The sequence below is a fragment of the Pundamilia nyererei genome, unplaced genomic scaffold, assembly GCF_000239375.1.
Source record: "Pundamilia nyererei isolate P.nyererei 1_Seehausen unplaced genomic scaffold, PunNye1.0 scaffold00052, whole genome shotgun sequence".
NCBI classification, from domain to species: Eukaryota; Metazoa; Chordata; class Actinopteri; order Cichliformes; family Cichlidae; genus Pundamilia; species Pundamilia nyererei.
This window is the reverse complement of record NW_005187453.1, coordinates 988,203-1,007,228: the sequence shown is the minus strand read 5'-3', so window position 1 is coordinate 1,007,228 and position 19,026 is coordinate 988,203. Positions and strand designations below refer to the sequence as shown.

At 38.2% G+C, this 19,026-nt stretch overlaps 1 protein-coding gene across 1 annotated transcript in view; it reads right to left on the bottom strand.

Annotated features, from left to right (window-relative positions):
- The window catches only part of exoc4 (exocyst complex component 4), a 145,163-nt gene that overhangs the window by 104,291 nt on the left and 21,846 nt on the right, over positions 1-19,026 (bottom strand). Inside the window, exons 9-10 of the mRNA XM_005733441.1 lie at positions 12,629-12,774; positions 11,700-11,788 (exon numbers count right to left, since the gene is read on the bottom strand). Coding sequence (XP_005733498.1) covers positions 11,700-11,788; positions 12,629-12,774 — 235 coding nt within the window. The remainder of the gene's footprint in view (positions 1-11,699; positions 11,789-12,628; positions 12,775-19,026) is intronic.

Here is a 19,026-nt window from a genome sequence, read left to right as displayed (position 1 = left end):
TGTGTGTGTGTGTGTGTGTGTGTGTGTGTGTGTGTGTGTGTGTGTGTGTGTGTGTGTGTATATAGTCATCAGAAGATATAGTGGTCAAAATTGTCAGGTAGGCTGTTGTTTATGTATATTTTCAGTGGCCAAGAAAATATCCCCTTCACCAATACACCACTAACAACTGTTGATATGAGGCAGAGTGGGTCCATGCTTTCAGTTTTCAAATTCTGACTCTACCATCTGAATGTCGCAGTACAAATAGAAACTCATCAGACCAGGCAACATTATTCCAATTTTGCATTGTCCAATTTTGATGAGCGCATCTGAATTGTAGACTGATTTTACACAGAGTTTAACTTTGGTGATACAGTTTTGTGCCACTGATCACTTACAAAACAGCAGTGCTCATCTCTTGCATGACCAGATCCCATTTGGAAAGGAAAAAACTTCAGTCCAACAGCAAATGTTTAGGATATACAAAAAAGGATAATTTTTTCCATTTCTTTTCCATATGGAACTAGACATGTCACATGCCCTAGTCATTAGACTGCCAAACCCAAATGGAGATGGTAAATGGAGTGCATTTATATCATGCTTTTACCCAAAGTGCTTTAGTCTATAACAGTCAATTTTATATATCGTTAGCTTCATAGCATAAGTGCCTAAGTCATTTTTTGGTCAAATTGAGATTTTTGCCTAACTTTACTCCCCTACCACTGCTGCATCATCCTGTCCGTCTGCCTATGTCATCACAAAAAAATGACTTAGGCACTTATGCTATGAAGCTAACGATATAACAGTTGTCTCAGAGGGTTTATACAATCTGTATACCCACAATACAAAACCATCTGCCCCAGCAAACCCTTTCAAGAAAAAATAAATGGTTGAAACAACTGAGGAGAGATTCTTCTTAGGGGTAGACATTCATGCAATGGATGCTGTGAAGGATAGCAAGATACACATATATCTATGTACACATGTTTAAAGACCTAAGAGAACCAACTGTCCAGAAAAGCAAATGTCATTACATCTTTCATTCCACCCAGCAGGGAATTAGGCAGCACACTGTGTATCCTGTTCTTTACTTGAAGAATTTGTTGCACGCTGTGACAGCAAGAGCTGTGTACGTATTTACCTGTCTGTCTACAAGTGCAGCTAAGGTCCAACAAGCCCTTCTTCCACCCTTTCTTTCCATCCCTCCCTCTGTCCCTTTTTCATTTGTTCTTCTCTCCACCTTCTCCAATCAGCGAGTGTAAGATTAAAAGTAAACACAAAGGCGACAGTCAAAGCCCCAAATAACGGTAAGACCAATGCTGATTAAAATTAGCCCTAGGATAGGAAAATACACCAAGCACTTTCTCTCTGATTAAATGTCTGAACTGTGTAAACTATTACAACCTTGCTCTAGTCTCTCTGTTGTCCTCTACACCCCCTGTCATTACATTTCCTCCAGATTCCATTTTCTCACCAGATTAAATTTTTTAATTATGCATGAGCTATCCAGGCACTTTATTGGTCAAAGCAGCTCTAGTTTTAGGAATGTTTTATCGTACCAGTTATTTAGCTTAGATGAATTTAAGACAACCCCACCCCAAAAAAACAAAACAAAACACACACATATTCGTCTTTGTCACACAGTTTGTTTTATGCCTCCAAAATGGCTCTGAACGATAGCAGTGTGGGCATGGGACCTCTGAGGGTGTCCTGTGTTGTATAATGATTGGATGTTGGTAGCAGATGTTTTGGGCCCAATGGATCAGGCTTGCCTTGGGCTATTTGTGTGTTCTTAACCATCCTCCAGAGTGTCTTTCACAGGTCACCATCAATACTATTGCAATGGTCTTTTGGATACATAATGCAATAACATGTTGCCTTTCATTGAAAACTAATGAAGTGTTCATTTATTCTGTGTATGCAGGTGCATACACAGAATAAATGAACACTTTATTAATAAATGAACACTTTATTAGTTACAGTAGGTTTGTTCCTGTTTTGTACGCTAAATGTAGGTACACTGAACTTGAACTACCATCATCAAAAACTAGTTTGAGATCATCTGAGCTTAGTGGCATGGCACGTTATTCTCCAGAAAGCTTGCATCTTCAGCAAAAGTACTCAGGTAGGTAAGTATATGAAGCTTCAGGGGGGGCTACTGGGTATTTGGCCCAAAGTGTGCCGAGAAAATATCCACAAATCATTAAACCATCACCAAATTTCTATTTAGTTATACTGATCTTTTGCAGAGATGGGCAGTAACGCGTTACTTGTAATGTGTTACTGTAATCCGATTACTTTTTTCAAGTAACGAGTAAAGTAAGGGATTACTATTGCAAAAACGGTAATTAGATTACCGTTACTTTCCCGTAGGAACGCTGCGTTACTGCGTTACTAAAACCGTGATTTTTTTGCGAGAATGTCTCATGACAATGACGTTAGCAAGTGCGACGTTTGTGACAACAGCTGTGTGCAGATCAACAATAGATCATATATCGAGTGCGGGAGAGAGTATGAGCGTGCAGCATTTAAAGCGTGGAAGTACTGACCTTACTTTGAGTTTGATTCCATAAAAAGTGACAAAAACATTAGCGTCCATTAGCATTGTGTGTGGGAAGAAAACTTCTTTTTACAGCGAAAAAAATCCCCTAAACTTCCAAGCAAGCACCGAGTGCGCTATGACGTAATGGGAAACTCGCAGAGAAACTCGCGGATTCTTCCACTGACCGCTGCGGCACACCTGCACCAGGATAAACCTCCGCCTACCCTACTCCTGCTTTACAGGTGAAAATAGAGCAAAAAGACCGCTAGTCTTTGACTTTATTTATTTTCTGCTGTGTTTTACTTGCATCTATTTGAAAGAGTGAGTGTAAACACACAAAAAAAATATTTTATGTGCTGGAATGTGCAGAAAATAGGTTTAAATATTAAACAAATTTCTTCCAGTCAGAGAATGGTGCATATAATTAAATTCTTGCTTGATGCATAAAGTTAAAAGATTAAAAACTAATAAAACAAGTTTTAAAAAGAGACTTTTCTATTTGATTACATTTTGTATGATGGATTATGTAGAAAAAGTAGAATTGGGCTGAAAGATCTATCGCTTTATCACCTCTTCAGGTTGTAAATCGTGTTTTTAAAAAGTAACTAAGTAATTAATTACTTTTGAAAATAAGTAATCAGTAAAGTAACGGGATTACTTTTGGGGGGAAGTAATCAGTAATTAGTTACTGATTACTTTTTTCAAGTAACTTGACCAACACTGATCTTTTGTAATTTGTAGCCTCCGTTTCCTATTTTTAAATGACAAGAGCAGCACCCAGTGTTTTGTGTTGCTGGAACCCATCTGCTTTGTGCTCTTCTGCATACTTTGGCTTAAACTCAGTGGTTTTTAAAATACTCAGACGAGAGAGTTTGGCAACAAGAACCATGCCGAGGAAAAGGTCGCTTAAATCACCTTTCGTCTCCGTTCTGATGCTTGGTTTGAATTCCAGCAGGTCTTCATGACCATGTCTACATGCCTAAATGCTGCTGCCATGTGATCATTATTTTAGTTTCATGGCAGTCATCACTTACATGGAACAACTGAATGAGACATCAAAGCAGTTTTTCTGGTCCAAGCTCTCTGAATACAGGATTCAATTTGGCTGTCATTTAGTTTTTCTGTTGTGCTTTTACTGAGATTTATTCCAGCAGGTGCTGTTGGCTAGGGTTTAAATAATCTGTGATTCATATTTTGTCTAGAAGTGGAAAGCCAGAACTAAATGAACTGACACAGAGTGCAATATGCAAGATACTTGGATCAATTCTGTTTCAGCAGATACGATAAATAACTGCCTGAAATGTGTTTTCCATTATCGTGCTTCTGTCCATCACTATCATAATAAGAGGCTTGGTGAGGTACACTATAGTAAAGACCCAGTATTATTGTTATAAGCCGCAACAGAACTGTTGTAATTCAATTATTGGTCCCGTAGCAGATGAGAATCCAGCGCATATTTATGTGTGTATGTTTGGGATCCAGACCAGATAAGCAGTAGAAAATGGATGTAGGGATGCGTGTATCATCAACTTCACTGATATCTATGTGCAGCCAAATTGAACATGATGAGTCCAAACACATTTAAAATAACAACTGTGAGCCGAAACATCTGCAGTAATACGTGTGCTGCAACATGCAGATCTGCTCTGTATTGTCATGAAGAACATAAACAACTTTCCACTGACATCATCTCTTGTTAAAAAAAAGGTAGAATACATTTTAACTTGAGGAAATCCCAGAATTTTACTACTAAAATAAAGTGATTAATAAAGGTCTGGCCTTGAAGAAAAAGGGTGCATATAAATTCAATCTGGTTACATGACACTGAAGCACAGCATGTGCTGAATTTTTATATTAAAAGTAGCAAACAAGTAGAGTAATTAAATACCAGAAAAAGAAGGATTACTATGAATCCTAAATTGTGAGAGAGCATCAATGTGGAAAAAGCAAGTAGAGGAAATTAAATTTAAAAAAAAAAAAGTAGTAGTAGTAGTTGGGGTATCAATATGTTTGACATTCCAGAGTCATAATCCTGTAACATTTATTGAATTTTTCCCAGACAAAGTTCAATTCTATCTAAGATTCCATTAATGAATATGATAAATTAGAATTGCAAGGTCAGTGGAAGTCAAGTATTGATCACTTTCCAAGATAAGTGAACAACCATTATCCTTGAATTCGACCAACAAATGAGGACAGCAAATGACTGGAAAAAAGAATAATTGAGAAGACAAGTCAGTGAATCTACAATAAAAATTGATTTAAGGAGCTTTGAAGTGTGACCAATGAAAGTATAGTGTCATGTTCACTGGGCTCAGAGTTAGGTTACACCTTAAAAACATGGATTAGTTTTCCTGAGAATCTAAACAGAAAAGAGCAATATTAGTGTACGAGTACTTTTTGGAGAGTTAGTTACAGCCTGCTGTAAATGCCCCATCACTCTTCTGAGTGGTCCAAGTGATACTGAAAAATAACCTTGCCCTAACCATAATATATTCCACAGAGAAAGAGTGTAACATCAGACATCACTTGGCAGGACCATGCCAGTCTTACACATATATTATCTGAACACGTGGCTTACAACACCTGCCAGTCCCGCCCCTTATATCCCACCCAGCATCACCTCCACACCCATGTCTCCCGCTAGACGTTTTTCCATTTGCACCTCTTCTCTCTCCCCTTTGGGGTGTACAAATCAGTTTGACAAGGAACACCACTTCTATCATCCCACTCTCTTCCACCTCTATCTTTCCCCGTTTCCTTCCTGTCGTGGGAATATGATGCTATTATGCACGAACAAGAAGCCCCTAATACAACATAGGCTTTTTTATGTACTTCAGACTGAGCATTGGGTATTAAGGTTGGGCAAGAAGGAAAGCTGTTTTTAACTACAATGCTTGTGCAGGGAGACTCAAGCAGACTGTTTTCTGTGCCAGACACATTGTGAACAAGTCTATTTGAATATCAAAAGGGAAATAGGGAATGTGTGAAATAGATTTGGGACCGAGTTGATTATGAACACTTCCAAAGAGAGAGAGGGAGGTCAGAGGTTGGAGTGCTGGCAGAAGGAGTATGTGCGCACACCTACAAGGAAATTGATAAGTTTAAAGTGTGTATGTTTGGTTATGTGCACATATGGGGCAAGTATGTGGTGACAGGCTGGCTTTGTGTACGGGGGGGACTGTCACTTCAAACATGCCCCGGGGCAAGGCAATATAGTACAAAACACAATGAGCGACCACAGCACAAAGAGAAATAAAATTAGAAAAAAAAGGCTTTAAAAGCGTTATGGTGTGTCGCAAGACTGTAGGAGTTATTGGGATTTATTCACACTTCACCTCCCAGATGACCACTGGCATACTCTGATGCCTTCACACAACAAAGACGCAATAAAAAACTAAAGGAGGAGGGTGTAAACGTGTAGAGGCTGTGAGATAAGCAGAGGAATATGAGGGAGTGGTGACACATCTATGGCTAGAAAATTGCTATTTTCATCATTTATTCATAGGAAATGTGATTGAATCTGGATGAGGTTCTTTGATTCTGAAACAGTGGTTTGCAAAGGCTAGCAGCATACCCACACACAGTACATCCACATTTAGACAGACAACTGAGGATTTGGTGTATAAAAGGTACACAACATATAAACTCTAACTTGCAGTCTCATATACATACATGCGTTCCAATCACATACTCCAGATGTGGCTACATATGGAGATGTAATAGAGTCTTTAGATGAAGCATTGGATTAATTGAACCGTTCAAGATGAGAAAGCAAGCAATTAAGTCCTCCAGTGTGTTTGAATGTGTATGTTGGGCATGTGACCATGTGCCTGTGTAGCTGTGTGCACATGTGTAACGATATATGCGTGTGTATACAAAACTTGGGAGACATACATTACAGAGCATATTAATTTCAAACCCATTAGAGATTTCTGATTGTCGACAAGTTACAAAACCATAACACATTAATACTGCTACTCGCAATAATGTTTACTTACATTAGAGGCTGGAACTCGTACAACAGCACAACAAACACTGTAACCTTTCAGAACAAGTGTGTGTGTGTGTGTGTTTGGTATTATTTTTACTATTTGCAATTTTTGGCCTTAATTGATAGTGACAAACAAACGAGAGACAGAAAATGTGTGACGAAATTAAGGGAATGGCATTCGCCAAAAGATCTGACCAGTCTGTCTCGCCGTTCAAAGCAAGCTTGTCATCTACACGCCAGCTATTCATCTATCACATCACCCCAGAGTAGTGCTGCCAACGAATACTCTAAATTTGATTATAATAATTACATTTTTTTAAAAGCAGCACTACCAGCAGCCATCTGTGTTCTGAGCTACATAGAATGCAAAGTTGCTGCTGGGGGCAGCATGCACTCTGTGGCAAAGTCAGAACAGCTGTGTGGTGTAGGGGCAGCTCTCACTCCTTCAAGCTTAAGTTACATTGCTGCAGGTGCAGAGATAAGGGAGCGAGAGGTATTTAGCAAGAATTTTTTAGACTACTGTTATTAGGGTAAGTAAGAGGAGGAATGTCACTTCAACACCTGACGGTGAGCTACAATGAGTCATTCTATTTTCCATTTTAATGTTGTTAAAGATTTTAGCTTTTTTATTTTTGTAAAATGTAAAAACATTAAAATAGATAAAAGGGGGGGGGGGAAAGGAAAGTAGCTTAAAAACATACAATGGGGAAAGAAATTGTTTGATTACCTGCTGAATTGGTAATCTTGCCCACTTACAAATTAATGAACACTTTATTTTTTATGGTAGTTTCATTTGAATAAAGAGAGAAAGAATATCAAACAAAAATCCAGTAAAAATGCTTTACATAGCTACAAGTTAGAAATTGATTTGTCTGTCACTGAGCGAAATAACCATTTTAATCTTTACAGAAACTCTCTAAATCTTTTATCTTTCTTGGTTGCACTTTGATAACTTAAATTTTCTGTAGGATGAGGTCTGGACACCTGCTTTTTTCTTAGCCACTCCTTTGTTGTCTAAGCAGTTTTTTTGCGTCATTGCCATGCTGGAAGACCCATCGACAAACTATCTTCAGTGTTCTGGCTTTACTGACTCTGAGAATGGTGTTTTTTGGGCCATACTCAGCATTTCTCTTCCTCCAAACGCAGTGAGTCGAGTTGATGCCAAAGAGCTCAATTTTGGTTTCATCTTACCACAGGACTTGCTCCCAGACTCGGAATCATTTAGATATAAACTGGGAAACTTCAGAGGGGCCTGCACATGTGCCTTCTTAAGCAGCAGGACCATGCAAGATTCATTCTTCTTAATCCAGTGGTTTAAGAAGATTCAATGACCATTATGCCGTTGTGTGTTACCAATGGTATTCTTACTGACTGTGGCCCCAACAGAACATAAACAAGCTCCTCCTCTGTGGTTGTGGGCTGATCCACCACCTCTCTCCTGATCAGCCGATGAGACAAGATCTGGCATGGTGCTCCAAGACTGTGCATTAGCTTAACAGTTAATAAGTAATTAACTTAACAGTTGTAAATCATGGCTTCAAAAAAACCAAATCTTCACAATTCAAAAGTCTCAAGTGATAAGACCCAATGGGGGTCATTTTAAACCTGCGGCACTTCAAATAACAACTAACCTAACCTGGCTAAAGAGACTGCACTCAATGCACCTGATTTTGATCAGTAGATAACAAAACTGAGGAACCTTAACTGTGCTATATAAAAAGATACTCAATAAGCCTTATTAAATGGCTAACTTAGGAAAAGATTGATGCAACACAGGAGCCAGATGGCTTGATAAAGAAATATATTTCACAATTAATTACCCTATATAATTGATACAAGCAAGCCCAATTATTTTATGTTTAAGTACGTAAAAGGCATGTCTGTGTTAAAACGAATGAACCTACAGAAGCAGTTGTGCCTCTTATTTTGGTTTGTGGAGGCAATGCAATATTAAAATGGTTTAACTATGTTTGACAAACCTACCCAAAAGCAAGCGTCTTTTATATTAATGTGATCACATATAAAATGTCAAGGATGCCCAATAAATCAGGGGCTTTAAGATAATGATAACAGAAACTCAAAGTATTGTTAACTTTGTTCCAGAAATTTTGTTGAGAGCTGAAATAATTTTTCAGGATACACAAGAGAAAAGTGTAAAATATAACTCCACTCAGTAGTAGTAGTTTATTCTTCCTCTGTGTTATTTTCTTATGCCCTAAGGGAACACAATGAGCTTTCACATTATCAAAAAGCAGCTAGGATGTCCTTGAGGCCTTTCGTAAAGGCAGAACAAATGGGGCCACACAGAAGACAGTCAGGTCATCGTGCTCCAAATGGCTCCACTGAGCCAGTCCTCTTACACATTGCCCCAGAATAGTGAGACCTCACTAAATAGAGGGTTCAGTTTCAAAAAAAAAAAAAGAAAAGAAAAGAAAAATCCTACACAAACTTAAAAACCCAGCCATGAATGCTGATTTTTCTATGTCACTCCTCTGTGCTTTTAATTGTGACACTAATTGCTGGTAACAGTTCAGCCTAATTACCTATGTGTCAGAAGATTAGCTAAACTCTAAAGCTTTGAGGATAGAAGAAGACCTAAGAAGAAGACCTAATCTAACTTGATTTGTATTTTATTTTTTAAAAAGCTTGGTATCTTTGACAATAATCTGCATCTAAAATTATCCTTTGGCTTTTGTAGCCCACACATGCTTATAAAAATAAATACAGAAAAGTCTGAAAGTAATTAGTCTGTTGAAACAGTTAAATAAGTCTACAAAGATTAAAATATTTCTTTGTTTTTGCTTTGGCCCTGAAATTCTGTAGTGGTGCATCTCCAGAAAGTATCACCAGAAAGTGCAAAATTCAAAAGTATCTGAAGTTGAGAAGTTTGTGCATTACCATTTTTATGCATTTGTTAACGGTGCATAGCTGGATTTAAAATGAACAATCAAACTCTTATTTCCAAGACTCTGTTGGTGAGCGTTTCAGTTAATAACTATATTGACTTGAAGCAGACCGTTAAGGGGAAAAAAAAAAAGGAGTTTAGGAAACTCCAAGTAAAAAGACAGAAGGACACACATGACTAAGCTTTAAGTGTTGAGTAATCCCAGAGCTAGAAGAATTAATCAACTCAATCTCTCATTGCTAACTCTTTTCCTCACCTTCCTTCCCTATGGTAAGTTTAATTTGAAGAGAGAGAGAAAAAGTCCCTTTCCACACTGTCTCAATACATATTTTTCTAATTTCTTCCTTCAGAAAGCTCTTAATGGCTTCTTCGCAAGACCCTGATGAAAACAATGACTTTTAACCTCCCTCCTCCTTCATCCATCTTTCCCCTCCCTCCATCACAGCTGACTTATTTCACTTTCTAAATGATTTCTTACTCCTTCATTCTCTTTTCAGCCATTCAGGCCTTGGCCTGGGCTTGTGATCGGTGCTACGCATTGTGACAGGTGAAATGAAAGCCCAGAGAAATCTCATCTTCTTATAAACCCTTGAGGCATTCAGCCAGTCAAAAAAAATATTTTTCCACCTTCTTTCTGAGGCACCGACAGATGGAAGAAGAAAAAAAAAAGCGCCGTTATATGAAGACCATTTGGGGGTTTTCCTTCATCGACAGTTAATCAGTGCTGCTCGTTTTGTAGCAGTGGGGAGCTGGGGTAGTAAATTTTGCATATATTTACAGACTCAGTGCAGTATGAGTGGCATTTCTTGTCAAGAAAAGAAGTACAGCCGGCATTGTAATTTCAGCCTTAAGCTAAATATCTAGCCTAATCAATGCCGCATTATTTATACAGTTTACCCCTGATAGTTATAAGAAGTTGTGCAGACAGTGCTAGAGGATCTCTTTTGCACTTTTTTTTTTTTTAAATCAACTAGTCTTTTCAAATTACCTTTTTATTTTATCTATACTATGTCAACAAGGCGTTTGGTGTGGGGGGGAAAAAGCATAGCAACAGACAGCAGCAAACAGTGCTGTCAGGCATTGCTGATTGAAACCTCAAGGTCACAGGCAGAGGAGCAGAGCCAGGCAAAGAGAGGAGGAGGAGAGGAAAGACAGAGAGAAGAGAGAAGTCGGGGCAGCACAACAGTTTAGACTCTCCAGGGTCTGGCTGTGTAGCTCACTCACTGTGCTATTTTGTGCGTGTGTGAAAGTGTGAGTGAGAGGTTTTCAAGGCCTCTCCCTGTAGGCGGATTCTGCAAAGTCACCCCGCTCTGTGCATCTCGTCAATCTATCGCCATTTCCCTCTTCACACTCCTGTTGTCTCCCTTTCCTTTTTCTTAAGTGCGACTTCTCGAACTGCAGCATGTCCTCCCCATCTTCACTGCACTGTAGTCACATCTCTCTGACGCTATCATTCCTCCTCTTTACCAAACTTTTTCCATCACCATCCTTCCACCGCAGACACCTCTATCTTAGCCAAACATGACCTAATACCCCTCACACTCCTCAACCTTATAGGAGGGTGAGGGGTATTAGTATTATCGATTGTGTTCAAGCAAGGTCCACGTCTTTATGTCTTTTTTACAGTTTTTCTTCCATAACCCCTGTCCTTCTTTTCATCCATTTAGACGACATCTCTATGTTCATGCTGCTCTTTTATTATCACACAAGTTGAAAAAATTCTTATCCAATTTAATCCATTACTATTCCGTCAGTACTTTTCACACCATCTGGCCCTGTCATACCTTTTTATCTCTTCCTCCTGCCATCAATCCACACTTATCATATACTAAGAAATGGTTGGAAACTTAAAGGAAAATAAGAAGATTAAGTGTATTAAGGTGTGAACTTCTGACCATCACGGTGAAAAGGATTGTCTTACATGTCAGGTGTTCAATTAAGCTGAGAACTATGACTGCTGAAGCCATAGCATATGAGTCATAGTTTTCAATTATTGCTGTTCCCTTCTATCAGTATAGAAATGGTTCATCACAGAACAAGGGTGATCAGTCAGAACAAATTTGTACCGATTCCAAGCAATTGTTCTCTCTGAGGGGACAAGTGGACCAAACCACCCCGTAAAAATGTCTACCACAGCATAACAGAGACACTCGATGTCCTCACTATAGGTTCAAGGGTTCAGGTTTTGCTTTCAGTCTGTCCCTTGTCTGTATTAGAGAATCAGCTCTCTCCCTCTCTACTTTAAACTGCTCAGTTCATCCATCCATCCCTCTCCTCACCTTGTAATTCTCCACTCTTGCTGTAGAGCTCTCGCCTCTGTTCTCTCAGGTAGGCACTCATGCTGATGGCATGGGATGATGATTCAAACCTGCAAAAGGTTCAACAAGGGGGAACAACATATCAGCATAATACTCAAAGGTGTGAAAATGAGACACATACATGGAATTTAAATCCAGAATTTCATACATAAAAACACATTTTGTGAAGTTAGTAGTAACTGTTGCTGTAAACTACCTGACAAGACTACAGATGAACGGAAGGTAAAACTATTCTGATTTTCCTTAATAACTGGCATATAGTGTTACAACTGTGGGTTAAGTACCTGTGAGCTAAGCTTCAATGTGCTGTAAGTGGTCAGCATCAGACCATTTTTTCTAATCTTGGCTTTGTATGATATTTTTGAGAAGGGATATCCTTAACGCTGCAATAGGGAGCCAATCAGAGGACAGATTTTTTTTTTTAAAGGGACTTTGACCTTAAGTGAGTTAAAACAGCTTATTTCATAATAGATGAGTGCAGCAAGACCCAGTAAAAGACAAATAATAATTCTTTTGAAGAATAATAATTCTTTAGGTATAATCCAACTAGAAAAATATGAAGCTGGAAATGGGCATTGTAGATCCCCTTTAATTAGTTGAGAAATATATGACTGATTAATGGTTAGCTAAGGACCCTTCACATAAAAACATGCTAAGAGCTTGATACGGCTCCTCTGTTATTCTCAGTGCACTGCTAATAGGAAGAAACGCACTGCTCTACAAGTACAGTTAAGAATAGCTGGTCTCAAAGTATAATTCAACAGATTTTAAGCTACATAGATCATTAGACTCTGGTGTTTTATTTTTTGTGTTTCACGTGCTTTTCTTTCTTGCCTATTTTTTCAAACTTGGATTAACACAAACATTAGAGAAAGTAATGTGATCCTTACTTGAAGAGCGACTGCTTGGCACGCTGTGGTTTTTTCTTTGCAAAAAAGGCAGCAAACTCACTGCCAGTGCTCGCATAGGAGTGCTGAGCTGAGGGCTCCGTAGCACTGCGGCTGTTCTTCACATCCAAATACTCCATAAGCAGAACCTAAGCAATACAAAAAACAATGGGTGAAAAATCTGAAGAAACAGTTTTTAAGAACTAAAAATTGTTTCTAATGCAGGGGAAATATATTTAAGTCAATCTAATCACAAGGTAAATGTAGCCAAAATGCGTGGTACACAAAAACAAAGAACTGGAGGAACATTTTGCAAATAATTAGCGACAGGACAGTAACATGATTGGGTATATAAAGAACATCTTAGAGAGATTAGAGAGAGAGAGAGAGATTCTCAGAAGTAATGAGGGCCAGAGGTTCACCAATATGCAAAAATTACAAATAGTGGTGAAGACGTTGAATATCTCATCATTTACGTTACATAATCTCATCAAAAGGTTCCGAGAATATGGAAGAAATATATGTTTACAAAGCCTAAAATCAATACTGGATCTTCAGGCCCTCAGGTGGCGCTGCACTAAAGACAGACATGTTATGGAAATCATTGCATTGTTCATGTTCAAGGTTAAAATGTTATCATGGAAAGAAGATGCCAGCAAGTTAACACTAAACGACGTACTGCATCTATTACAAAAGCATGGCAGTGTAGAGGAGTCCAGCTGCTGAACTTGCCTGTTTTCAGGTCAACTGAATTTTCAGCAACTAAAAACTTTTGGTTTATCATTAATAATAAAACAAAGAAGAATCAGGAATGTTGAGCAACTTTGTCAGATAACAATAAAATACACTCCTCTCTAAAAAGTCCAGCAACTGGTCTCAATTCACAAGTTAAATTTTGCTACACAGCAGTACACACAGCTTGTCCCAACTTTTTTGAAGCAAGTTGCTGCCATCAAATTCTAAATAAATACCGGTAATATTTGGTATAATCGGTATTTTCTTGTTTTTCTAAGTTCTAATAAAATCATTGCATTCTATTTTTTACTTACATTTTACATAGAAAGTGACTTTCTATTTTTTTAAAGTTATAAAGCTCCAATCATGTCACTTTAGAGTAAATATTTTAGTGTTTTCTTTTAGTCGGTCAGCAGAAATAATGCAGTAAGAATCACAACCAATTATTAACTTTTAAAATATTTTCATTATTTACATTTTTTAACATTTTTTCTGCTGTACAAAAAAAGTACAAGCAGTGCACAAGTTAAACATCTATTTCGAGGGGCTGTTTCTTAGTAACAGTAAAAATGAGATTTGTGATAATAAAATGTACAGTTATATAACAATAATGCAAACTCATCTTGAGGAGTCTTTCTGAATAAATTTTATTTATTTTTTTTTAAATGTCCCAAAGTCACCTGTATCATGTTTTAATGTAAAATGACGAAACTCCTTTTTTTGTTGTTCTTATATGTATACCATTTATATGCTTTATCTTAATACTACCTAAACTCTGATATGGTAACATGAAGTCCTTAGGCTTTCTAATGACTCACAATCGTATCCTTGGAGCTTGACCCTCCTGCTCAGTTCTGTTGTCAGATTATTCATGTAGAGCTTTTTTTATATCCTAAGGTCTTTGTACAGCAGGTGTCTTTATTGATAATAGGAAAAAGAAAACAGCCTCATTGTCATGTCTAGTTTGGTTATAAAAAATGACTTCAAAAACTTGTGAGTTTGATATAAACTTTTTGGATAATTTGGGTTTTCATAGCCAGACTTACAGAAAGATCACGTGCTGCTACATGCTGTCCACGTGACTTTGCTTTTGTCTCTTTCTTTTTTTTTTTTGATTTCTTATTTAATTTTTATATAGCTTTATATGACTGTTGATCTATTCACTGTTGAGACTGCACTAAATTTCACTGTACATGTTACAGTGACAATAAATATGTTTCTATTCCATTTTATATCCTATTCTAGTACTGCTGCTCAATGAAGAGCTTTAAAGCAAAGCTTTATTGCAAAAAAAATAACCAATGTAGATTTGTTTGTTGTTGGGTTTTTTTCCCTTTGATTTCTTGACAGTTCTTGTGGCAGCTGTGGAGAAACATCTATTTTCTAGAATACTATTATTTTTGGTTGAATAAACCCGTAAACATTTTGGTGACTCATGCGTTCATATCACATCTGATGGGAAATTGAAACTTTAGATGACTTTTTTTTTTGCAGATAGAGTCTGCTAAAAAAAAAAACTAAACTAAACAAAAAAGGGCTGGTATAAACTTTATATTTTTTTATATTTTTTGTGGCCTTCAGCATAAACGTGCATCACAAATAATTATGAAGAACAGACCTCTGGACAGAAGGCAGCCAATGACATGACTGGGCACTATTGATGACTGCCGAAAAAAGTCTTGTCATCTATTTCTCTGATCTGTCTGCGTGATCCATGGTGAGATCTATCAACGTCTTATCATGCTTCATAAAAATCTTATCAATTTCTAACAATAGTCCAGAACAAGCACACTGAAACACTGGCCAGACTCAGAAAGTTCACTTCCTCTCCTTTATCATTCTATCTGCACATTCCCTCTGTTTCTTTCATTGTCTCATTTTTCAAAATCTCTTAGGGCGTCATCTCTCATTTCTCACATTTCTATTTTTTCTCTGTTGCTCTCTCTACCTCATCTTTTCCTTTCTCTCTCACCCTTCTTCATTTCTCTCTCTCTCTGTGAATACATATGTTCTAAAATAGCTTCCCATATCTAATAGCTTCATAATTTAGAAGGGCCATTTAGCCTGTGTGTGTCTAATTCTGAGACGCAGTGTGGGTCAGCCCAGAATGGGACAGGAGTAATGGCTGAGCAGATGGAGATCCATCCCAACCATAATGATGTAATTAACACTGCGGAGAGCACCCCTCCCATCAAGCACGGGAAAGCCTTCAGTCGCTAAAATTCATATTAATCCAAGTGCACATCCATGGAAATACGATGTGGATCGCATCATCTCAGGTAAAATCTTGTGTTAGATTTAGTTAAATGCAGATGTTTTACTGGAAATTTTTTTAAATGCCTTTTAAGCCAAAATGGACCCAAAATGAAAAGGACTCAAAAATCTTTTATAACTTACAACATATAAATTAAACAAGACTGAAAATATGGCTTTTGGTCACAGACACTCGTGTAAATACACAAGCTAACTGTTCTCGCCAACACACTTGCCCTGATCACATACAGAGCTGGAAAACATATTACACACGCCCTCTCCAACTGGCAACAACAGAGCGACCACTTGCCACTAGCCTCATGCTGCAGCTAATCCTATCAGTGTATTAATTACTAATGATGAGCTGATGGAGCGAAACCCCGACTTGCTTGCAAGCTAACACCCAAGCAGACTTAATGAAATGCCAGCGCTGGGCTGATGAAGGGGCTCCGACCCTACTTAAATTGCATTAGCCCAGAGACAGAGTGAACTTTGGAGGCAATTAACTGGACTGTTAGGACAGAGAGAAAGATAGAGGCAGAGAGGGATGGGAGGTGGAAAGCAACACCGAACGGGAGAAGAAAAGAAGGGGAGATAACGGTGCAAAAGAGCTGTGGAAAATAGAAAGAGCAAAGGATTATAGGTGGAAGTGAAAACTGAACAGAATGCTAATCGGAAAAAGGAGATAAAGAAAATGAGGAGAAAGACCCAGAGAGAATACAAGTACTTAGGTAACTAGTTAGTATTTGCTGATTTAACACCTTTGAGTGAAGTTTACAAAGAGAGTTTGTTTTTTCATCTCTGCTTAAGAAATCTCTGCCAAAGTGGTAAATGGCCTGTATTTATATAGCGCTTTTACTAGTCCCTAAGGACCCCAAAGCGCTTTACATATCCAGTCATCCACCCATTCACACACTGGTGATGGCAAGCTACATTGTAGCCACAGCCACCCTGGGGCGCACTGACAGAGGCGAGGCTGCCGGACACTGGCGCCACCGGGCCCTCTGACCACCACCAGTAGGCAACGGGTGAAGTGTCTTGCCCAAGGACACAACGACCGAGACTGTCCAAGCCGGGGCTCGAACCGGCAACCTTCCGATTACAAGGCGAACTCCCAACTCTTGAGCCACGATCGCCCCGCCAAAGATCCTCTGCAAAGTATGCTACAGAGTTGTTAACTTACAAAAGTTCTTCACATCAAATGTTCAAATTATTTATTTATCCATTAGGGCGATGGCTCATTGATGAAGATTTCATTGCTCCTAACAAAGTTACTTTGTTGTAAAGCCAAACCAATGAAAATGTGTTTTAATTTGTAGTGGTGGTAACTAAATACATCTTACTCTTACTCTACAGTGTGAAAACTAATTAGAAAGAAAAACAGAACAATTTAAGAGGCCGATGAATTCATCCTTGTCGCTTGTCAAGAGCGTTTCAGTTTGGTTTCGAGTTATAAAATGACAAGCAAGTTATTTCTTAATGCCACGGATCTCAACTTTAGCAATCTACATATCATATAAGCAAACTACAATCAGTCATGCCATGCTGTCCAGAGTCTGTTGAACACAAACACGGCACAACCTAGTTGCTTAGCACTGACTGTTCCAAATATAGCATTCATGCATGCAAACTTAGAGCCCAATCTCAGTGTGTGAGGATGGTACCAACATTAATCACAGGCAGCTAATAATCAATCAAATGTTGGTTGATTTGAAATGTTGCAGGTGGCAATAGTTTTGGCCTGTTACCTGTCTCCCACTAATACTGTTTAATGTGCTGTAGAGGCATTTATATAGATCAACACTGTACTGAAGCATTTCATCTTATTCCAAGATAACAACCCTGCAATCTAAATTCATCTCTGATATTTGTTGTAATACCAAAAAGTAATCCCTCCTATCAATGCAAGCAAGCACACTCAGCAAACTTGCAAAACTACTCCTAAGACCTGGATATATTGTACTTGTCTCAATCCTAGGACCATGGCAATCTTATCGTCAGCTTTTCTTTCTCCCTCTTACCCTTCAGGTCAAGAACCTGAAATCCTATTAAAGCTACTATTACTGCAGGCACAGATTCTCTTACTGTCACATGCTTTTTACCAAACAGCTCCTCTGTGAAGCACACAACAACAGATTGCTGAAAATAAGGAACTATATTACAACCGACATTGGTGAAAGTATATTTAAAAGAGGAACAGCAATAAATAGGGATTTGGAAAAGCACAGGATGATTATGCGGAGATAGAGGGACATGGAATCATAAAAAAAACAAAACCCAGGGAAACAACAAAAACCAAGGCAAATGCAGTTGCACGTGATATAAAATACAGGTCCTTCAGAGTCAGCTCAGGAATGATCAGCACTGTGACTGCAGTTGCCAAATCAAAGAGAAGGCTCAGTATTTCCATAGCAATGCAAAAACTCGTGAGACATTCATTCACTATTATTCAGAATGGCCACAAAGTCCATTCCATTTGGCAACCTACATTCCTGTATTTTCCTAATCTCTTATTAAACCAAGGTCACGCACACACACGCACCAAAAATAGCATGTCTACAAATGGTCTGCTGAATTGGTAGTACTAATAGAGAAACAAGAATTCCTGGGAATATACAATCTACAATACAAAGCTCTCTTAGCACTTTAAATACTGGCAACAGCTGGTACCACATGGAAGAAACTCACATCTTTCAACATCTCCTGTTGTTTAAACAGCTCAGGTGAAGAATCAGCCAAATAAATATTACAGCAACATCTTGCTATGAGTTTAGCTGGATGCCAATTATATTAGTCCAATGGACTTTCACTTTGACTTCCAATTAAAGAGATGAGAGTGAGAGAGATGATGGAACACACACTTTGAATTCCATAAAAATAAAAAAAAAACTTAGATTCATGGGAAAATCCATGAAACAGAAACAGGGAGGCTTTGACTAATGGGTCTTCACAGCAAATAAGACTAAGCCTACAACTTCCTGTGACTGGAGTGTATGTTTGTGTGTTTGAGTGGGTAAACATGCCAAACACTTCTAAAGAGATGACAAAAAATAATAATATTAATAATAACAATAATTTTGCCAGCGCTTTTTAACCAAGATGCAAGATGTTTGGTACTTGAGTAGATTGAGTCTCATCCCAAACTAAATCAGTCCAATGTGCTGAGTGCTAAGTTAAATTAAAAAGAAGGGAACCTTAATGGAAGTCATCCTTTGTTATTCATTTCCAGCACTCCCATGTATTTCTTCCTAACTGAAGTGTCCTGATGTCACCTTTTATGCTTGGAGGAAGTGTATACTCATCTTCTGTTCTGTCCATTAGGGCCCTAACAGCTCAGCAATCAGTTCAATTATGGAAGCATCATTCACATTTTTGCAGGTGAGCACTAGTCATTGTGTAAACTAAGCAGTCAA